Here is a 24,505-nt window from a genome sequence, read left to right on the forward strand (position 1 = left end):
AGTTTGCCACAATAATGCAGTACCTCAACTAGGGCTGGGCGATATTGGCTTTTATTAATATCGCAATATTTTTATGCCATATTGCGATATACGATATGTATTACGATATTTTGCCATGGCTTTGAATGAACACTTGATGCATAAAATCCCAGCAGTTTGATGATTCTATGTGTATACATTAAAACATTCTTACTGCATTAATATATGCTACTTTTAAACTTTCATGCAGAGAGGGAAATCACAACTAAGTCAATTGACTAAAGCTGTATTTATTAAATATTCTTCATTCTCTCACGGGTGACTTTTTAAATGAAAGAACTAATTAATAGTGTTGCTAGCTTTTTGTAGTAACACTTCTGCTGCATACTTTGCATATTGCTGTTGTCAGCCTTCCCGGTAAGGTTTATTCAGGTGTACTGGAGAGGAGGCTACGCCGGATAGTCCAACCTCGGATTCAGGAGGAACAGTGTGGTTTTCGTCCTGGTCGTGGAACTGTGGACCAGCTCTATACTCTGGGCAGGGTTCTTGAGGGTGCATGGGAGTTTGCCCAACCAGTCTACATGTGCTTTGTGGACTTGGAGAAGGCATTGGACCGTGTCCCTCGGGAAGTCCTGTGGGGAGTGCTCAGAGAGTATGGGGTATCGGACTGTCTTATTGTGGCGGTCCACTCCCTGTATGATCAGTGTCAGAACTTGGTCCGCATTGCTGGCAGTAAGTCGGACACATTTCCAGTGAGGGTTGGACTCCGCCAAGGCTGTCCTTTGTCACCCATTCTGTTCATAACTTTTATGGACAGAATTTCTAGGCGCAGTCAAGGCGTTGAGGGGTTCCGGTTTGGTGGCTGCAGGATTAGGTCTCTGCTTTTTGCAGATGATGTGGTCCTGATGGCTTCATCTGACCGGGATCTTCAGCTCTCACTGGATCGGTTTGCAGCCGAGTGTGAAGCGACCGGAATGAGAATCAGCACCTCCAAGTCCGAGTCCATGGTTCTCGCCTGGAAAAGGGTGGAGTGCCATCTCCGGGTTGGGGAGGAGACCCTGCCCCAAGTGGAGGAGTTCAAGTACCTAGGAGTCTTGTTCACGAGGGGGGGAAGAGTGGATCGTGAGATCGACAGGCGGATCGGTGCGGCGTCTTCAGTAATGCGGACGTTGTACCGATCCGTTGTGGTGAAGAAGGAGCTGAGCCGGAAGGCAAAGCTCTCAATTTACCGGTCGATCTACGTTCCCATCCTCACCTATGGTCATGAGCTTTGGGTCATGACCGAAAGGATAAGATCACGGGTACAAGCGGCCCAAATGAGTTTGGGTCTCTCCCTTAGAGATAGGGTGAGAAGCTCTGCCATCCGGGAGGAACTCAAAGTAAAGCCGCTGCTCCTCCACATGGAGAGGAGCCAGATGAGGTGGTTCGGGCATCTGGTCAGGATGCCACCCGAACGCCTCCCTAGGGAGGTGTTTAGGGCACGTCCAACCGGTAGGAGGCCACGGGGAAGACCCAGGACACGTTGGGAAGACTATGTCTCCCGGCTGGCCTGGGAACGCCTCGGGATCCCCCGGGAAGAGCAGGACAAAATGGCTGGGGAGAGGGAAGTCTGGGATTCCCTGCTTAGGCTGCTGCCCCCGCAACCCGACCTCGGATAAACGGAAGAAGATGGATGGATGGGGATGGATCATCACAGCCCTAACTATAAGTATAAAAACATAACACAATCTAAAAATCTAAACCAGTAATGCAATAGAAAAATATACTGCAGCCAAAATATGCACAAGTAAGTCTGAGAATCCTAGCAGCAGATAGAGATCCTTGCTGTATACCTTAAAATAAGTAATGTTCTGCGAAACTTTCTCCTTAGGGACAAAAGTTGAGTTTAGTTTCAGTTTATTTATTTATATAGCACATTTTAAAACAACCCCGGTTGGCCAAAGTGCTGTACAGACATAGGAATTGATTTTTTTAAAATTGTGCAAGCAGTGTCACATGTCAATCAATCAATCAATGTTTACTTATATAGCCCTAAATCACTAGTGTCTCAAAGGGCTGCACAAACCACTACGACATCCTCGGTAGGCCCACATAAGGGCAAGGAAAACTCACACCCAGTGGGACGTCGGTGACAATAATGACTATGAGAACCTTAGAGAGGAGGAAAGCAATGGATGTCGAGCGGGTCTAACATGATACTGTGAAAGTTCAATCCATAATGGATCCAACACAGTCGCGAGAGTCCAGTCCAAAGCGGATCCAACACAGCAGCGAGAGTCCCGTTCACAGCGGAGCCAGCAGGAAACCATCCCAAGCGGAGGCGGATCAGCAGCGCAGAGATGTCCCCAGCCGATACACAGGCGAGCAGTACATGGCCACCGGATCGGACCGGACCCCCTCCACAAGGGAGAGTGGGACATAGAAGAAAAAGAAAAGAAACGGCAGATCAACTGGTCTAAAAAGGGAGTCTATTTAAAGGCTAGAGTATACAAATGAGTTTTAAGGTGAGACTTAAATGCTTCTACTGAGGTGGCATCTCGAACTGTTACCGGGAGGGCATTCCAGAGTACTGGAGCCCGAACGGAAAATGCTCTATAGCCCGCAGACTTTTTTTGGTTTTTAGGAATCACTAATAAGTCGGAGTCTTTTGAATGCAGATTTCTTGCCGGGACATATGGTACAATACAATCGGCAAGATAGGATGGAGCTAGACCGTGTAGTATTTTATACGTAAGTAGTAAAACCTTAAAGTCACATCTTAAGTGCACAGGAAGCCAGTGCAGGTGAGCCAGTACAGGTATATATGTATGTATATATGTATATAAAGGTATATACAGTATAGGTATATATGTATGTATATATGTATATAAAGGTATATACAGTACAGGCGTAATGTGATCAAACTTTCTTGTTCTTGTCAAAAGTCTAGCAGCCGCATTTTGTACCAACTGTAATCTTTTAATGCTAGACATGGGGAGACCCGAAAATAATACGTTACAGTAATCGAGGCGAGACGTAACAAACGCATGGATAATGATCTCAGCGTCTTTAGTGGACAAAATGGAGCGAATTTTAGCGATATTATGGAGATGAAAGAAGGCCGTTTTAGTAACGCTTTTAATGTGTGCCTCAAAGGAGAGAGTTGGGTCAAAGATAATACCCAGATTCTTTACCGTGTCGCCTTGTTTAATTGTTTGGTTGTCAAATGTTAGAGTTGTATCATTAAATAGAGGTCGGTGTCTAGCAGGACCGATAATCAGCATTTCCGTTTTTTTGGCGTTGAGTTGCAAAAAGTTAGCGGACATCCATTGTTTAATTTCATTAAGACACGCCTCCAGCTGACTACAATCCGGCGTGTTGGTCAGCTTTAGGGGCATGTAGAGTTGGGTGTCATCAGCATAACAGTGAAAGCTAATACCGTATTTGCGTATGATGTCACCTAGCGGCAGCATGTAGATGCTGAAGAGTGCAGGGTCATTTCCGGGCGCCGCCATCTTGTACTTTTTAACATGGTAGGATGAATAGTACAAAAGTAATTATACCTTAAAAAAAGTGCAAAAATATCAGAAAAAAAGTATAAAACAAAAAATAAACAAATATATCTTGCTTAAATGGATTTGAATGGTAGGAAGTAAAAAATAGTTTTTACCCGAGAAATTGGCAAAGGGACTGGCAAGATCTAGTCGCGGATGGATGTTCCACAGTCTAGACCAGGGGTCGGGAACCTTTTTAGCTGAGAGAGCCATAAAAGTCAAATATTTTAAAATGTATTTCCGTGAGAGCCATATAATATTTTTTAACACTGAATACAACTAAATGCGTGCATTTTTAAGTAAGACCAATGTTTTTAGAGTATAATAAGTCTCTAATTATTTTTAAAAACATATTTTATTCTAAAGCTAACCAATAATAAATATAACAGTTCCAGTTCTTACCATTAACGCAGCATCTTGGACAGGTGCGATAGAAAACGCATGATTGGATTAAAATGCATGAGAATGTTTTATAATTTTAACGTTATTCATTAATTATCGTGTTAAGCAATGTCAGCTAAGATCTATCTGAGCGCCAGATGCAGTCATCAAAAGAGCCGCATCTGGCTCTAGAGCCATAGGTTCCCTACCCCTGGTCTAGGGCCTGCCACGGAAAAGGCTAGATCTCCTCTGGTTTTGAGCGTGGTTTTAGGCACAGCCAGGAGGAGTTGGTCTGAAGACCTCGGAGTTCTGCAGGGAGAGTAAGGCTGCAGCAACTCAATTAGATAGGGCGGGGCTGCTCAGTGTAAGCACTTAAATACAAAAAGTAACATTTTAAATTGGACTCTAAATGTAACTGGAGTCAAAGAGGCGAGACTAGTACAGGGTTATGTGCTTGCATCGCTTAGTTCTGGTCAAAAAACAAGCAGCAGCATTCTGCACGCGCTGCAGTAGCTGGAGAGAACCCGGGTCCGGTCCTGCAGGCAAAGAATTAAAGTAATCCAGGCGTGACGTCACAAACGCATGGGTACCTCTTTCAAAGTCAGCCTGTGGACGTTACTGTTTTATTTTTGCGAGGAGTTGTCGCTAAAAAAAGCTAGAGTTAACGACGGAGCTGATTTGTTTGTCCAGCTTAAACAAGCGTAAAACTAAAACTAAATCTTGACTCTAAATCTAAATGTGAGCGCTAAATCACTCGCCAAGTGTGAAGATAAATATTTATCCGATGCATCTCTGCCTGTCAGTGCAGACACTCATTCTCCTTTCTTAATGAGGAAGAAGGAAACACGACGAATGGTTAATGACAAATAATGCCAAAAAAGTTGCATTTAAAAAGAAATGGTAGCTCCAAACGTATGAGTGTTCATAGTGTGTAGAGACAACTAAACACTCAAACAGCGTCAAGGCTGCACTGCCTCGTCTAACAATGTATGGAATTGATTCTTACATCGAGTGATGCAGTCTGATGCCATACACCTATTTCTATTTGTATGGGTCTTACTTCATTTTGCTGCACTCGTACTTCATGATTGTGTCACATATGAACATTACATTGCTGTTAGAGATGCGCAGTTTGCGGTCTCATCCGCGTATAAACTGCGGGTCGGGCGGTTGACAAGACGAAAAAATTGATTTTAACTATATTCGGGCGGGTGGCGGTTGAACCAGCCGGATATATTTGATATGCATGGTTCTGTGATCGGTATCCTTTACCATTCAAAGTGCCATTTAAGACCCGTGTCACAAAGCGAAGAAGACAATAAGAGACGCTATTATTCTCCTGAATGACTGCCGGTAGTCACCCAGTTAATAAGTATTAGTGCGTGCTATGAAGCCTTTGGCTTTGTCGCCTACTACAACATGTACGATCTGCTTGTCAATCCAGCATCATGTTGTGTGTGGCTTCCGCAGCAACACGAACACGACTGCAAGGCATACTGGGTGACACAGAGTACACTATCCATCCATCCATCCATTTTCTACCGCTTATTCCCTTTCAGGGTCGCGGGGGGCGCTGGCGCCTATCTCAGCTACAATCGGGCGGAAGGCAGGGTACACCCTGGACAAGTCGCCACCTCATCGCAGGGCCAACACAGATAGACAGACAACATTCACACTCACATTCACATTCACACACTAGGGCCAATTTAGTGTTGCCAATTAACCTATCCCCAGGTGCATGTCTTTGGAAGTGGGAGGAAGCCGGAGTACCCGGAGGGAACCCACGCATTCACGGGGAGAACATGCAAACTCCACACAGAAAGATCCCGAGCCTGGATTTGAACCCAGGACTGCAGGAACTTCGTATTGTGAGGCAGACGCACTAACCCCTCTGCCACCGTTAATGGTTGTGATATAAACAATTTTAACACTCTTAGTAATATGCGCCACGCTGTGAAGCCACACCAATTAAGAACGACAAACACATTTCGGGAGAACATCTTCACAATAACACAACATAAACGCAACACAACAAATACCCATAATCCTTTGTATTCATGACACAACCTGACTATTTTATACACCCCAATAGCAGCAAACAACCCCCCCTGTGCGTTGGTACGGTGGGCGGAGTTGGGGGCACGGGGATGTAAAATGTATTCAGGAGTGTCATGAATACAAAGGATTATGGGTATTTGTTGTGTTGCGTTTATGTTGTGTTACTGTGAGGATGTTCTCCTGAAAAGTGTTAGTCAATCTTGCTGGGTGTGGCTTCACAGCGTGGCGCATATTAGTAAGTGTTACAGTTGTTTATATCACAACCATCAGTGTACTCTGTATCACCCAGCATGCCTTTCAATCTTGAACGTGAAATTGCGGAAGCTGCACACAACATGTTGCCGGACCAATAATCGGTTCGTACATGTTGTTGAAGGTGTTTAAGTCAATGGCCTCACAGCACACCCTTATTCTTGTAATCAGAATGAACGCTATTGGATAGTCGCGGGAACGTTAGCCACTCCAATTGTCATCATTACTCTGTGAAACAGGTTTAAATAGTTCTGTGAGTGGTAAAGGTGGATAACCTCTGATGTAATTCAACGGGCGGTTGGCGGGCGGGTACGGTCCTGATAAAATGTTGGTTCGGGTGGATGACGACTTCGGAGATGCGGATGCGGATTATATAATTGCCTATCTGCGCATCTCTAATTGCTGTAAACCAGGGGTGGCCATTACGTCGATCGCGAGCTACCGGTCGATCGCGGAGGGTGTGTCAGTCGATCGCCATTTAGGCATTAAAAAAATAGACCTAAAAATGAGCTATCATCAATCTTCACAGAGACTTCACTTTCGTCAGTTGTTTGACATTCTCGGCACCCGAGGATCTTGTGAGATGACGCTGGCTGCTGCGAGCTCATTATTAAGAAAAAAATCACTGACAGGACGGACGGAGAGAAACACATTTATATTTCAACAGATTCTTGAGCGTACCTACTGTCAAAACTCTAAAGAGCGACTGCACAGTTCCTGTCTTCACCATAAAAGGCTTGCTTCATCCTGCCTGTGCTAACAAAATAAGAGTCCCAGAAAGCTAGCGTGCATAAGCTAGCAAGCTACGGAGTTTGATGCCAATGTTTTTCTTATAAAGTGTTTGAAAACGATTATGCAAGTTGGACAAATGGAATGCCAAAAACCAACCACTTTCATGTGGTATTGGACAGTAAGGAGGACTTTTTTCTCCTCCATTTGAAAATGTGGGCGTTATCATCATTACTGTCTGATTCCAATCAATGCAAGTCATCAGAATCAGGTAATACACCAACTTATATTCTTGTCTTCATGAAAGAAAGACATCTATATGTGTTACACATGCTTGTATTATCATTAAACACATTTAACTTGTTGACAAAAATGTCTCTTTCATAAATAAATAAATATAAATGATATATATAAATGAGGTAGATCCCCTCGAGTTGGTCAATTGAAAAGTAGCTCGCCTGCAGAAAAAGAGTGGGCACCCCTGCTGTAAACAATGCGGTCACTTTCATATAACTTTGCTCCATCTTACTGCTCCTCGCAGCACGACACAGCACCACTGTCCAAAAAGTTTGAGTTAAAAGGAAGTAAGATGAGGGGGGGAAATTTTTTTAATTCACACTCACTATACCCATGTCTTTATAATTTAACTCACAATTAAGACATACTATAGAATCGATCCAAAACGATTCTGTCAGCTGACCGCATTGTTTACAGCATTGTAATGTTCATATGTGACACAATCATGAAGGAAGAGCACAGCAAAATGAAAAAATGACGCATAAAATAGAAATAAGTGTATTCTTGCACACTGCATGCCTCGGTGTGAGAATCAACTCCATGCATTGTCAAACCCAGAAGTTCGGCGTCAAAATGTTTTAAAGGTGTCTAAGTGTCTTTATGCAACACACCATGCACACTCACATTTGGATCTAACATATTTTTTTTAAAATGCAACTCTATTGGCATTATTTGTCATTAAGCATCGATCGTGTTCCCTTCTTCCACGGTAAGAAAGGTGTTGGAGTGTCTGCACTGAGAGGCTGATATTTAAATTTAGGTTTAGATTTAAGATTAGGTTTGGATTTAAACATTTAGCGCTCACATTTATACAGTGGGGCAAAAAAGTATTTAGTCAGCCAGCGATTGTGCAAGTTCTCCCACTTCAAATGATGACAGAGGTCTGTCATTTTCATCATAGGTACACTTCAACTGGGAGAGACAGAATGGGAAAAAAAATCCAGGAATTCACATTGTAGGAATTTTAAAGAATTTATTTGTAAATGATGGTGGAAAATAAGTATTTGGTCAAGCATTAAAGCTCTCACTAATGGAAGGAGGTTTTGGCTCAAAATCTCACGATACATGGCCCCATTCATTCTTTCCTTAACACGGATCAGTCGTCCTGTCCCCTTAGCAGAAAAACAGCCCCAAAGCATGATGTTTCCACCCCCATGCTTCACAGTAGGGATGGTGTTCTTGGGATGCAACTCAGTATTTTTCTTCCTCCAAACACGACAAGTTGAGTTTATACAGAAAAAGTTTTATTTTGGTTTCATCTGACCACATGACATTCTCCCAATCCTCTGCTGTATCATCCATGTATCCATTTTGGTATAAACTCAACTCGTGGTGTTTGGAGGAAGAAGAATACTGAGTTGCATCCCAAGAACACCATACCTACTGTGAAGCATGGGGGTGGAAACATCATGCTTTGGGGCTGTTTTTCTGCTAAGGGGACAGGACGATTGATCCGTGTTAAGGAAAGAATGAATGGGGCCATGTATCGTGAGAGTTTGAGCTAAAACCTCCTTCTGAGAGCTTTGAATGGTTGACCAAATACTTATTTTCCACCACATTTTACAAATAAATTCTTTAAAATTCCTACAATGTGAATTCCTGGATTTTTTTTTCACATTCTGTCTCTCACAGTTGAAGTGTACCTATGATGAAAATTACAGACCTCTGTCATCATTTGAAGTGGGAGAACTTGCACAATCGCTGGCTGACTAAATACTTTTCTGCCCCACTGTATTTAAGATATGTGTAACATTTGGGTTCAAGTTAAACATTCTAAGTTTAGATTAGTCCATTTGTCTGAGAGTGACTATGGCAGTCAAACCTTGTTTAATACATGCAGCTCTAAATTTGACCAGTAGGGGACAATAACGCTACACCTTAAGTTTAATTGTGGTGAGTCACGTTCATTATGTGCAATGTTTGATGGGAATGTTGCCTAATTTTTAAATGGGTAAACAACTGTACTTTGTGTGAATGTATTGACACATTGGGTTGAGTTTTTTCTTTCCCTGATGTGGGATCTGAGCTGAATATGTCGTTGTGACTTGTGCAGCCCTTTGTGACACTCGTGATTTAGGGCTATATAAGTAAATATTGATTGATTGATTGATTAAAACCTTCTATTTTATTCATGTAACATAGAAGGTTTAGTGTCTAGTGGACATACGTTTGTTTATATTTCCAGTCTTACAAATGAAGGAAGAAGTGTCGAGAAATAAAACTGAAGAAGGAAAATAATTCAAAAGAGGGAATATCAATCATAAACAAAACTTCTGTAGCCTCTGTGTCTTCATGCTGTTAACTATCTGTCGAGCTGCACACGCTGGAAACGAGCAGCGAGGGCAGAATAATGCATTTATTGACATAGAAGTGTGAAAGCCGATGTTTACTTTTCAAATATGATTAAGCAAACACAGTCTTAAAGGAATAAAACCTGCGGAGGCACTTTCTGGCAAAACATCCACATTTGGATGTCCGACCCTTCTTGAAACTGCGGCCCTGTTCATTATAGTTGAAATGCTTTGCTGTGTATCATGCAGGCATTTTTGCAGAGTAGTCATGGTAGCCTGGCTATCACTTGCAGATATAGAGAAATGTGCTTTTTAAAAACAGAGCCCACAGAAACCGTGTATAGAGAAAAAAGGACAGGCGCCAAATAGGGCAGACTCAAGGAGTATTGGCCGAGGTTTACAAAAAAAAAACCTATATTGGTTAAAAATGAGTGGAACCATTTAAGGACTGTAGCCTTAATACCCACACATGACTCCAGGTGAGTTACAAGAAGGATTGTGGTCTACGGTATCAAAAGCTGCTGTCAAATCTAAAAGCACAAAGACTACAGCTCTACCTGAGTCCACAGCTGAAAGAAGGTCATTAAAAACTTTTTAAAAGGACAGTTTCTGTGCCATGCTGTGATTTAAAACCAGACTGTAATTTCTCCCCGATAACATTTAAGATTTCATATATTAAGAGAGAAAGTGGTCATTAACAACCTTCTCAGGGACCATAGATAAAAATGGCAACTTTGAGATTGGTCTAAACTGTAATAAACTATTGGGGTCCAGCTTATTCTTTTTGATTAGTGACTGGACCATGGCATGTTTCAAGAAAGTTGGGAAATATCCACACCTCAGGGAAGAATGTACTATTTGGACAATGTAGGGCCTGATAGAGTTAAAAACATTTTTAAAAAGGCGACATGGGATAATGTCCAGTAAATATAGAGTAAGTTTCATCTGTTTAACTATATTTGTTAAGGCAAGGTAAATAAATGAAACTTGGATATACCTGATAGTACAACTTGTATAGCAGCACGGATTTATTATCAGCTGAAAACACGTTTGTTTTATGTACATAAATACCAGTCTGTTACTTTTCCCAGACGCTTTGCACCCTGCAGCTAAGAAAATGGTGCGGCTAATTTTTGGAGTTTTGCAAATAGTAATGCACATAGTCCAAAGACAGTGAAAAGGTGTGCTATTGTTTGTGCTGTGACGCCATATTTTGGACAAGTTTTCACGCTGCAGGTGCTGTAGTGCCCTTCTTTTTAGAGCTTTCAACCAAAAGTACAAGTACTGTTCCGTCTGTCCATAGTGTTTCTACGCGTATGGATTCTTTATTCATCACTCCAAGCAACGTTTGCAAGTGTTACAATGTCACTAAAACAGTTTATACTTACTAAACCGTCCCATGTGTGATGTCTGTAGGAGTGTTTTCATGCGTATTTACTATTACTACGTAATGTAATCGAGCGAGAATTGTTAGCATTAGCTAACATGCTAAGACATTTACGAGTATCTGTGTTGGTATTATCAACCTACAATGGCATTTTATTTTTGCATTGTTTCAGTTTCAAAAATACCCATTTATTTTATTTGTAATTAGTCACTCTTTTGTTTTTATAGTCCCTGTTTACAGCTGCTTCAAGTGTTAGAAAAATTGTGTGTAAATTATCAAGTGAACAGATGAGAGCTGTTTTTTGTTGCACCAAGCAAAGTCTTGGAAGATTCCGCTGTGTACGTTGGAATGCGACGGGAGGGGTTATCTATTGTCCTCAAACACCTGCCGAAGCTGAATCCAGGACAAGCCCAAGCCTGAGGCATCTTCTTCTTTTGTCTTCAATGTGACCGAAAACAATGACTGTTTACATACTCCCCATTTCTGTTGTGACATGGGTTGTTGCGTAAACATTGAATATCTAAATAAAAGAGGAGACATAAACCTTTTTCGTCAGAACGTGGTGCAGAACTGTACAAAGTGTACAGTGGCCATGTCTCTCCTCAGATCTGAGTCCAGATTTAATGATGTCTGTTTGCTTCTTTGCCTTTTGTATTGTTTAATATATGTAATCAGTGTTTGAACCTGACATCAAGTTTACACTGTGTGCTTGACTATTTGCTGCTCTATGTGACTTGAATCGCCACCCGCAGACAAATACATTATTTTGTAAATTGAATTTGAAAATGTCAACAAATGAATGACATGGGTCTCCATATTTAAATTTTCTTTATTTAGTTTTTCTGTCTAGTCTCCGGTGGAGCACAGGAAATTTTACATAGAGGAACATGTGTAACATTATGTTTTTATTATATTACATTTGTTATTTTGCACTAAAATAAGGAGATGGCCCTGCTGGAACATAGACTAAAAGTGTCCCAAATTATACAACAGAGTCAACAGTCACAGTCACAGAATAGTTCATCACGATGTGGAATTGTAGCCATTACCAAGTGTAAAAAGTGTATTTGTGTGTGTACCTGTGGCTTTCTGGACTTTAGCATACACTCCAATGGCAACAATCAACAAGGAGAACACCTGGGGAGAGAGTAAGACATTATTTAGTTTTTTAAAAACATATTCAGCATCAAGTATTGGCGAATGTTTGGACTGATATGTGTGTAAATATATATTTATCCGTGGTTTGATTTAACTTTTTTTTTGACTAATGTAGATCCCAAATACACAAAAACAGGTACCAATAGGTAAGACTTTTTTTTTTTTTTTAATAATAGGTACCCTTAATGTAAATCCATTTTAATGGATAGTTTAATTGACAAATATTTGTATCCATTTGATGGCTTTATTAGTTTTTCCTCTCCTCACCTGCCTACCCTGACCGCAACTCCCTTTTTTAAAAACATACAACACCGAGTGTAAGCTCACGCCCAAGTGACTGAACTTTATAATTTGCTGGTATCGTCATGTCCGTTGTGTCCTGAGCAAGACACTTCACCCTTGCTCCTGATGGGTGCTGGTTAGCGCCTTGCATGGCAGCTCCCTCCATCAGTGTGTGAATGTGTGTGTGAATGGGTAAATGTGGAAGTAGTGTCAAAGCGCTTTGAGTACCTTGAAGGTAGAAAAGTGCTATACAAGTACTACCCATTTATTTATTTATTTATTTATTTTTAACACAAGTATACAACATTGTAAAAACATTTATAATTCAGAAAAGTGGAAAATCATCATAGATCCCCCTGCAAGTGTTGGTTATGTGACTTCCGACCTGCACTGAAATTCAATAAACTTTGCAAAGTCAGTGTACCATAAATTCCGGTCTATAAGCAGCTACTTATCCCAGACGCTTTGAACCCTGCAGCTAAGAAAACGGTGTGGCTAATTTTTAGATTTTTCTCTGCTGACGGCCACAATGCAAATAGTACAAAAAAACCAGCAAATACAGTGAAAAGTTGTGCTATTGTTTGTGCTATGACGCCATATTTCGGACAAGTTTGCTCACTGCAGGTGCCGGAGTGCTCTTCTTTTTAGTACTGTTCCGTCTTCTAACCGTTCATAGCGTTTCTACTCATATGGGTTATTCATTCATCACTCCAAGCAACGTTTGTAAGTGTTACAATGTAACTAAAACGGTTTATTCTTACTAAATTGTCCCATTTACTATCATAATGTAATCAACCGAGACTCGTTAGCATTAGCTAATATGCTATCACGTTTACGAGTAAATGGCTTTTTTTTTTTTTGCATTGTTTCAGTTTCACAAATGCCTCAGTAAATTCACCAAGGACGTATTAAGTCTATTTAGCTGATTGGAGGGATAGCTTCTGCAGCTAGTGGGTCCATGACGATGACTTCTGTTTTGTTTGATCAGCCATTTTACTGCCATGTTACAGGCACCGTTTGGAAACAATTATGTCATGTAAATAAACGTTTACAAAATCTTCCTGTGTAAATAACTCATTTCGCAATGTATCTGTTGCTTGTAGTCTGCTGTGACCAAAATACGGAATTTATTATTATCATTTTTATTAATTTCTTATGGGGTGCGGCTTTTATACCGGCGTGCTTTATTGTTCGGAAAAAACGGTGATTGTTAAAAGATAGGATTCTAAAATTCAAGCTTTAGAATTTCTCAAAATGGCAAATTATATGTTTTTATAGCATTCAACAACATTAAACTTGGATCTAAATGGCAACAAACTGCCTTGCTTGCCTATAATCGTGTTACTATTAAAGGCCTACTGAAAGCCACTACTAGCGACCACGCAGTCTGATAGTTTATATATCAATGATGAAATATTAACATTGCAACACATGCCAATACGCCCGCTTTAGTTTACTAAATTGCAATTTTAAACATTTCCCGCTGAGTTTCTTGTTGAAAACGTCGCGGAATGTTGACGCGTATGATGACGTGTGTTTGTGATGTCTCGGGTTAGAGGGGACATATTAGCCCAGCACCACTTGCGGCCAACCGTCGTCTCTTTTCATCGCATAATTAATTAAACAGTAATTTGGACATCTGTGTTGCTGAATCTTTTCCAATTTGTTCAATTAATAATGGAGACGTCAAATTAGAATGCTGTTGGTGGAAAGCGGTGGATTGCAGCTGCCTTCAGCAACAGAGACAAAGCCTCTGTTTCTTTGTTTGTTGTGAAGCTTTAACACAGAGGGGTCAAGCGAACATGTTTGTCTACGTCAACCAGCAAGTTTTTGGATGGGAAAATTGTGATATTAAGTCGACTCTTACCGGAGACATCAGTGGATTATGCGTCCCCCTGCAGCAGCTGTCAAAAAGGCAGCTGTGAGCTTGGCTCCTCTGCTTCTCTGAGAGACACTGGCGTTCAGGTATGACTTTGAAGTATGACTTTACAATCTCACTAAAACTGTTACGCCTGTTCGGCATTGTGATGCCGATTTGTTCCTTCGAGGATGCGTCAAATTACAACACAGCAAAAGTATGAACTAATGATTTATTTAACAAAAAGATGCTAGAGAACAAAAATACTGGAGCTAAGAAAAGGCAAACAAAAGACACTAGCATGAAAGCTAGGATAAACAAATAGTAAACTAAACTTGCACACAGGCACACAAAGGGGAAAACAAAACTATTAGCATGAGAGCTAAGAATGAATAAAATTGCGCAGCGTGAGAGCTCGCGAGAATAATACAGAAATTGCATGTAAGCAAAAGCGCAAAGCAGACGTACCGTTGTGTATGAACAAATTAAGAGTCCCAGGCAGAAGAATGAAAAGAGGAAGGCTTATAAAGGGAAGGTGATTATTTGTAGCAGGTATGCGGAACTGTGAGTAGAAGGTGAACTAATGAGTGACCATGGTGACGGAACAAACTGGAAATAAGAGGTAGAATGACGGAGTGATACAACAATGGAAAAAATGAACAATAATATGAGAAGATCCGAGTACGGATTTTAACAAAAACACTATTAAAACATTAAGCAGATAAGGGATCTTCCAGAATTATCCTAGTAAATGTGTCCAATTACATCTGAAACGCTCACACTGCCGCCGCCCGCAGTCGTCGCTTTTTCTTTCTTTTCTTTTTTTTTTTTTTTATCTTCGCTCAAATTAATAGGGAAATCGTTGCTTTCTCGGTCCGAATAGCTCTTGCTGCTGGAAGCTCACATTAAAAACAATGTGAGGATGTGAGGAGCCCTCACACCAGTGATGTCACACGCACATCGTCTGCTACTTCCGGTAAAGGCAAAGCTTTTTTAATAGCGACCAAAAGTTGCGAACTTTATCGTCGATGTTCTCTACTAGATCCTTTCAGCAAAAATATGGCAATATCGCATAATTATCAAGTATGACACATAAAATCTAATTTCAGTAGGCCTTTAATGCCACGTTTCATGCAAAGTCACTTTTTTTTTTTGCTGTTCTACTCAAACTGAAAATATCATCCAACAAGTATCATTTTGTTAGAAAAATGCACTGTACAACATATGCATACTTTAAAATGAGCTGCATTTGTTTACTGTGTTGTGTTTGTGCAAATAGAGCAGGTTTTCCTTTGGCTGTCATAAAGTGCTGTACACTTGCAGAGGTGTGAAGGAGGAGGGATGAGGGTGGGCTCGTGGGGATTTTTGTGAGGAGGTTGACATCCTCTGAGCTTAAAGCAAAACACTAGGAAAGATTAAAGTAGAAGGAAACACTCCTTTGCAGTGTGGAGGCAGAATCATAAATGAGGTGTGGGCCGCTCACATCGTGTAAGTAACGACACAATGGAGGGAAAGAAAGCTAGTGATGGTGACAACACTCACACAGACATGTTGTTAGGGTGTGGGTCTTAAATGTTGTTATCTGCTAGAGACGTCATTTTTAAAGAAACTAATACTGCAAAATTGTATGAAAATGAACATAAGATCATACTGGCATCGTTTGTTCTGCCAATGATACGGCGGTACTGTCGCACTTTAGATATTGCGGCTTTACTGTTGAAAACATATTTAAGCATATTCTACATATTTGTGGCCTAAAGTAAGTGTTGAATGAAGTCTTACATCAGGGGTTTCAAACATACAGCCCGCGGGCCGGATCAGGCCCACGAACAGGTTTTATCCGGCCCATGTGATGAGTTTGCCAAGTATTAAAACAAGCTGCTTTTTTTTAACGAAAGAAACTGCTGTTCTAAATGTGTCCACTGGATGTCCCAGTAGCAATTCTGTTAGGCAAGCAAACAGTCACCCTCATCTTTCTCTGATTGATTAAAACTTTTATTAGTAGATTTGCACAGTTCAGTACATATTCCGTACTATTGATCAATAAATGGTAACACCCCAATAAGTTTTTCAACTTGTCCACGTTAATAAATTAGACCCACATGACACTTAGAACCTGCCGTTTTATGTCTTCTGCTTCGAACACATCGTCGTTTGGCACGTCTTTTGACAAAATGTCTCTGTCAAACATGAGAAAAAGTGAACTTAACCCTTTCGAATTGTTTTTTTCTCAGATTTTTACGGTTTGTTGAGTTTGCGCTGGATTGAGACATGGACATGATAAAGGAGGGATTTGATACCTAGAATAGTTTAAATATATTTTTGTAGCATCCCAGAAAGACTGTGACTTAAAGCTTGATTCTGGCTTTGTAGATACACTGAGACAAAGTCTAAACTCATTGGGCCCCATTCAGAGATAAGTTCCTAACTTTTCCTGTTATCTTTCTTCTGAGATTGGCAGGTCATGAGTTCAAACCTCGGCCGAGTCATACCAAAGACTATAAAAAATGGGACCCATTACCTCCCTGCTTGACACTCAGAATCAAGGGTTGGATTTGGGGGTTAAACGACCAAAAATGATTCCCGGGCATGGCCCCCGCTGCGCCTCGCTGCTCCCCTCACCTCCCAGGTGGTGATCAAGGGTGATGGGTCAAATGCAGAGATAATTTCGCCACACCTAGTGTGGTGTGTGACAATCATGGGTACTTTAAATTTAACTAAGTGATTTCCTAAGAGGAGTTCATTCAAATTCAGGACGTGTTCTTAAACGACCAAATTGTTCCCACCGGCTGTTCTTACGTTGCTGAATGCAAAATAGTTAGCGCATTCGTGTCCATCATAATTTGCATACAAACACGCCCTTATTTCCCTAATACGCATATGTGAACACTAGGGCTGCGAATCTTTGGGTGTCCCACGATTCAATTCAATATCGATTCTTGGGGTCACGATTCGATCGTATATCAATTTTTTCGATTCAACGCAATTCTCGATTCAAAAACGATATTTTTCCGATTCAAAACGATTCTGTATTCATTCAATACATAGATTTTAGCAGGATCTACCCCAGTCCGCTGACATACTAGCAGAGTAGTAGATTTAAAAAAAAAAAAAAAAAAGCATTTATAATTGTAAAGGACAATGTTTTATCAACTGATTGCAATAATGTAATTTTTTTTAAACTATTAAACGAACCAAAAATACGACTTATTTTATCTTTGTGAAAACATTGGACACAGTGTGTTGTCCAGCTTATGAGATGCCATGCAAGTGTAAGCCACTGTGACACTATTGTTCTTTTATTTTTATAAATGTCTAATGATAATGTCAATGAGGGATTTTTAATCACTGCTATGCTGAAAATATAACTAATATTGATACTGTTGTTGATAATATTCATTTTTGTTTCACTACTTTTGGTTTGTTCTGTGTGGTGTTTGTGTCTCCTCTCAATTGTTCTGTTTATTGCAGTTCTGAGTGTTGCTGGGTCAGGTTTGGTTTTGGAATTGGATTGCATTGTTATGGTATTGTTGTGTATTGTTTTGTTGGATTGATTACATTTTTTTTTTTTTTTTTTTAAATGAGAATCAATTCTGAATCGCAAAAACGTGAAAAACGCGATTCGTATTTGAATCGATTTTTTTCCACACCCCTAGTAAACACCCTTAATTCCGTAATTTGAATAGGTAAACGTCCTTAAATCCCCAAATAAGGGCACAATTCCCGCAGAAAAGCCAAACATCAGACATATGGAGAAAACACAAAGATTACAGAAGATAAATTTGTATAATCCTGCGGGGAAAATTCATAATGTCACAATATAAGTTTAAGAAAGGGGGGACAGTTCTTTGTAGCTTAAAGCATTCAAATATATATTTTTCACTTCATATATTTTTTATATGTATTACAGTGCAGGGATCGATAAAGATATCAACCAGGCAGGACTTCTGTTAACAGACTAATACTGAACAATGCTTAACGGCTAAACTTGGCGGTACTGTATTTTCGCCGCAACAATCAAGATAACCAACTTTTGGCAGAACAACTTTGAGGTGCCCTTCATCTTCATCATCTGCCTCATCAATAACACATTTCGACATTAGCGATTCTTTGACGTGACAGATGCCAAAAGACGATACATACCACTACAATACTGCTATCAGCTATCAGGAGATGTCCGGAGATGACATTGTGTTGACTTAAGGATTTTTTTTATTTTTAACTTTGACATTAATAACACGGCTGCACATCTAATAACACAAAATTCTGATAACACAGCCAATGGTCAGTTTTAAGCCATCAGAGGAGCAAGCCGCCTTTTTGCCACCATGTTACCGGACAGGCAGATTGCAGCAAAATGTATTTGTGGTAAGAACAAATGGGCCCATGTCTGTGCTTTTGGGCTTGCTCCGCACTTTAAAATACTCTTTTTGTCATTAGTGTTCCGACAAACGGCCTGCAGTTTGTAGTGCTGTTTGACAGACAACCACCATTATTCCACCAAAAGGATTTATACATGAAGTCCGCGGGATGGAACAGAAAAAAACAATCCAAATGCTGGAACTGAAATATGAGAAGCTGTGTCTAAGTTTACCTGTCTGCTGTGTTTTTGGTTTTGGAGACTAATCATACATTTCAGATATAAACTTAATTTAACTTGGGAATCAAGGTATATCATAATGTTGTGTTCATGTTATAACAATTTGTTTTCCGTGGTCTCATTTACATAAAATATTTTATTTTGCTCAAGGAAATTAAGTAACAGCTTTCAGAGGTGAACAATTATTAATGGAAAAAGTGTGAAAACCCTGCATTAAGGACGCCTCATGTCACATTACCACATTTTAAAGGATATAAGCTATTGTTAAATAGTTTTTAAACCCCGACAGAGACACTGAAAAGGTGTTTTATAGTTTGTGCTGTGGTGACATCTTTTGGACAAGTTTGTTCATTGCAGGTGCTGCGGGTTGAAAATGTACTTCCTGTTTTGCGCCATGAACCGGATGTATATCCTGTTTCGTTTACTATTGGTCCATAACGTTTCTACATCTATGGAGTCTTGTCTGAAGTTTGTAAGTTTTGCAATACAACTAAAACAATTCATACTTACTAAACTGTCCAATGTGTGATGTCTGTTGGAGTGTTTTCATGTGTGCGTGCTATCGTAATGTAATCAAACTAGCGTCATTATAATTAGTAAATATGCTAACACGTTTAGTGTCTGCAATGGTATTACTAACTTACAATGGCATCATTTTTGTATTGTTTCAGTTTCGCAAATATAACCAAAACTTCACCGTGGAGATATTGAGTCTGTTTAGCTGATTGCAGAACTAGCTTCCGCAGCGAGTGGGTCTATGACGATGACTTCTGTTTTGTTTGATCAGCCGTTTTACTGTCGTGTTACAGGCACTCTTTGGAAACAGTCGAGTTATGTAAATAAACATTTACAAAATCTTCCTATGTAGATAACTAATTTCGCAACGAATCTGCGGCTTATCGTCTGGTGCGGCCAACTTATTTATTCTAATTATTTCTTCTAAGATTTAGTGGGTGCGGCTCCTATACTGGCCTGCTCTATTGTTGGAAAATTTTGTTGATTGTTAAAAAATAGTTTTCTAAAGTGCAAGCTTTAGAATTTAAACCCTAGCCTAACCACTAGCCGCCGAAGCTTGTGGGTCCATGACAATGACTTCTGTTTTGTTTGATCAGCCGTTTTACTGCCGTGTTACAGGCACTCTTTGGAAACAGTCGAGTTATGTAAATAAACATTTACAAAATCTTCCTTTGTAGATAACTAATTTCGCAACGAATCTGTGGCTTATCGTCTGGTGCGGCCAACTTATTTATTCTAATTATTTATTCTAAAATTTAGTGGGTGCGGCTCCAATACTGGCCTGCTCTATTGTTGGAAAATGTTGTTGATTGTTAAAAAATAGTTTTCTAAAGTGCAAGCTTTAGAATTTGAACCCTAGCCTAACCACTAGCCGCCGAAGCTTGTGGGTCCATGACAATGACTTCTGTTTTGTTTGATCAGCCGTTTTACAGCCTTGTTACAGTCACCGTTAGGAAAAAATTAAAGTATGTAAAAAAACATTTACAACATATTTCGTACCGGTATATATCAGCAACTATTTATTTCTCCTAAAATTTGGTGGGTGTGACTTAAATACTGGTGCGCTCTACGACCCGAAAATGCCTCCCCGTCATTGATGTCTCACCTTGAATAGAAACCTGCAGTATTGAGTTGTTTTCCTCTTTAAATTGAACAAATATTGTTTGGAAAAGTAAATATGTATGTACAGAATTTTTTTCTTTCCGATTGTTCTGATACTGATTTTTGGTCGGAAGTATAAATCATTATTAGAGAGGTGAATGTTTGTTTTGAGGTCATTTCTGGTATGTATTCCACAAAGTTGGGTTGTATTTTTGGACAAAAGTGTGGCCAAGAGATGAAAAGAGCTCGGGTTTCAGTCTTCTTTCTGCTTTTTTGTTGTGTACTTATGCATGTGTGAGACCACCTGCAGGTTTGCCCCGCGTCTGTTTTTTTCTTTCTTTGCATAATCAACACGCATGCACGGGGGACTATATCCCTGCTCGGTCTTTCAGGCCCGAAAGAGATGAATCAGGTGTATTGTGTGGGGAGGTGAAAGCCAGATGACCCAAGCCGTAGGGACATGGGGACAAAAGGCCTGATGGATTAGAGCCGCAGTGTTCACTTCTGAGCTCGTGTCTGATAAACAAAGTCAACAAGAGCCAGGCCGTGTGGTGCTGCGGTTATTGCTGATTGGCTCTTAACACGGTAACAATGGGAGCTTACCCCGCGACTGTTACTATGTGGGACTGGGCCCTCTGGGATGGGATGCGGGTGCATGTATTTAGTGGAATAAATGTTATCCGGGTCATCGGTGACCGGAAGCCTATCCCAGCTGACTTTGAACAAGAGGTCTGGTGCATCCTAGATTGGTCACCAGCCACACCTATGAACCATTCACGGTATGTTCACATCCAAACAGGGTAAATTCAGAACACTAACTGACATCACAATGCGAACAAATAAAGTACCAATGATAGTCACACACACACTAGGTGTGGTGAGATTATTCGCTGCATTTGACCCATCACCCTCACCCCCTGGGAGGTGAGTGGAGCAGTGAGGAGCAGTGGTGGCCACGCCCGGGAATCATTTTAGTGATTTAACCCCCAATTCCAACCCTTGATGCTGAGTGCCAAGCAGGGAGGTAATGGGTCCCACTTTTATAGTCTTTGGTATGACTCTACCAGGGTTTGAACTCACAACCTACTGATCTCATCTAACCACAAGGCCACTGATGTATCAACACATATATTGTACACACTTATGTCATGACCACCCTGACAGTAATCTATACAAACTCCATGACTTGAATTACTATTAAGACCTTGATAGTATTAATTATATAGGTGTACAAACAACTGTGTGAGTTACATTATATAAATATTCACCTTAATATTACATCAAAGAAGATGAAAGAAAAAAGCGATGACAACTGCAACAACTTCAACCAACGTCCATGCTAAGTTTAGTAAGTCAATTTGTAATATTTACAAAATATTCTCAAAGTGCAAATGATTTACTGGGTTGTGAATTTTTATAAAGCTATCACAATAACATTGAGCATGTTTTATAAATGTTGACTGGTGACATATCAGCTTCATCGGATTATTTGTTGTCAAAATAACTATGACTTTTTTGTTTTTGTTTGTTTTGTGCAAAATCCGCAAAACCACCGCTTATTATTATAATGGCATTAACTTTCGGGGGTCCCCAAAGTACAGTCAGCGAGCCGGTCCGCCAGCATTTACAATCTGGCCTGTGGCAGGTCGCCATTTTAGTATTGGACGACGTTAACCTCTGCCTGTTGACAATGTGCTGCCATTCGATTGAGTATATCAGTATTGTGAATAGTCTTGTAACGATACCGATATTTTGGTACCGGTACTAAAAATTTTTCGATAATTTTCGGTACTTTTCTAGTGAAGTATATTTGTATAGCGCTTTTCTCAAGTGACTCAAAGCGCTTTACATAGTGAAACCCAATATCTAAGTTACATTTAAAGCAGTGTGGGTGGCACTGGGAGCAGGTGGGTAAAGTGTCTTGCCCAAGGACACAACGGCAGTGACTAGGATGGCACAAGCGGGAATCGTACCTGCAACCCTCAAGTTGCTGGCACGGCCACTCTACCAACCGAGCTATGCTAATAAAGGGGACCACAAGAAAAATTGCATTAATGGCTTTATTTTAACAGATAATTTTACATAAGTTTCTTATTGCAGTCAAGTCCTTAAACAAAATAGTGAACATACTAGACAACTTGTCTTTTAGTAGTAAGTAAACAAACAAAGGATCCTAATTAGTCTGCTCAATATGTAGTAACACTATGTTTTATTTATTATTATGTCAACATTATTAAGGACAAGTGGTAGAAAATTAATTATTAATCTACTTGTTCATTTACTGTTAAAATCTGCTTACTTTCTTTTAACATATTCTATCAACACTTCTGTTGAAATATAATAATCACTTATTCTTCTATTGTTTGATACTTTCTATTAGTTTCCGATACCAAGTCGTTACAGGATCATACATTGGTCATATTCAAAGTCCTCATGTGTCCAGGGACATATTTCCTGTGTTTATAAACATAATATCAATTAAAAAAAAAAAATATGTGATGCCAAAAAATCTTGATGTAATCATAATAGTATCGACTAGATACGTGCCTGTACTTGATATCATTACAGTGGATTTTTGGTGTAGATCCACCAATGGCATGTGTTTACATTTTGATGCCGGTGAGCTACAGTGTGTAGAGAACCATGTTTAGGTATTCCTTGTCTTGCAGGGATGATACTTATAAGAGACTTACTTTATTTGTCGCCATGGATACGAGGATTACTGAATTAGATGTAGCTAAAACACTGCCAACGGCGGATGGATGTTAGCCGCTAGCTAGCCAGCCATGTCTTAAAGCATCTTTTCCTGAGGGTGTTTCAGTGTTACAACTTCACCTTTATCTTTGGTTTTAAGCCAAAATGCGTCCATTCTCCCTTATCGGTCTACACACTTTGTCTGCTTGTAAGTACTCTGTGATTGTGCGCTGCCAAACATGCTCCTCTGCTCGTAAACCAGCAATGACACGACGTGACTTCGACTTGGGAGCAGGAGGGTGCCGGAGAGGTATGTTTCACTGACGGTATAGTATCGCGGTACTATACTAATACCAGTGTACCGTACAACCCTAATTGTGAGTCCATGAGCAATATGTGGGTATGTAAGTGCATAGAAGCAACATTCAGACAGCCTTAACCACCCATGGTCTGATTAATTAAAAACCAACACAGAAAGTTAACACACGTGGTACAAAATACATAACTTGCCTACTGAACTATGTGGACATTATAAACAATGTCTGAGCACCACACACAATTCAAAATGATATCCATTTAAATCCATCCATCCATTTTTTTACCGCTTGTCCCTTTCAGGGTTGCGGGGTGTGCGCGAGCCTATCTCAGCTGCATTCGGGCGGAAGGCGGGATACACCCTGGACAAGTCACCGCCTCATTGCAGGGCCAACACATGTAGACAACATTCACACACTATTTAGTGTTGCCAATCAACCTATCCACAGGTGCATGTCTTTGGAGGTGGGAGGAAGCCGGAGTAGAACCCACGCAGACACGGGGAGAACATGCAAACTCCATACAGAAAGATACCGAGCGCAGGATCGAACCCATGACCTTCGTGTTGTGAGGCAGACGCACTAACCCCTCTCCCACTGTGCTGCCCCATTTAAATCCATTATCCATAAAATGCTCAACACTTTCAACACTTTGACATGTTTGTCACATTTTAGCTGCTTGATATTTCTGATGGATCACAAAACTTTGAGAAGGTTGTCAGAGAAGTAAACAAGGCAGCTGTCATGATCTGGCAGCCCTGCCGCCGCCTGTCTGCTTTTTGTTGCAGTGTCTGGTTTTTGGGTCACGGGGCGGAGCCACCTACCACACACTTGATACCCACTTCCTCCTGACTGCTTGAGCTCTCCAGGCCATTCACTCGACGCCAGTAGATTCCTGATGGTTCACCCTTCCAGTCGTGTTCTTCTCATCTGCCTTGGCTTTACTCACGCTTCCTGTCACTGTGGCTCCAACTGCCGTGTAGTGTTTATCGTTTCTTCTCTACAGTTTTTGTGTGCATCCTTATTTTTCCTCACTCTGTTGAATACGTTTTTCGTTATTATCATTTTTATTTCT

The 24,505-nt window shown here is 40.4% G+C and overlaps 1 protein-coding gene across 3 annotated transcripts in view; it reads right to left on the reverse strand.

The window, feature by feature from the left end:
* tspan33b (tetraspanin 33b) overlaps positions 1-24,505 on the reverse strand; it is a 116,447-nt gene that overhangs the window by 89,949 nt on the left and 1,993 nt on the right. For all 3 annotated transcript variants that reach the window (XM_061917883.1, XM_061917884.1, XM_061917882.1), the window contains exon 2: positions 11,987-12,044. In XM_061917883.1, coding sequence (XP_061773867.1) covers positions 11,987-12,044 — 58 coding nt within the window. The remainder of the gene's footprint in view (positions 1-11,986; positions 12,045-24,505) is intronic.

Source organism: Nerophis ophidion, linkage group LG12 (assembly GCF_033978795.1).
Source record: "Nerophis ophidion isolate RoL-2023_Sa linkage group LG12, RoL_Noph_v1.0, whole genome shotgun sequence".
Classification (NCBI taxonomy): Eukaryota; Metazoa; Chordata; class Actinopteri; order Syngnathiformes; family Syngnathidae; genus Nerophis; species Nerophis ophidion.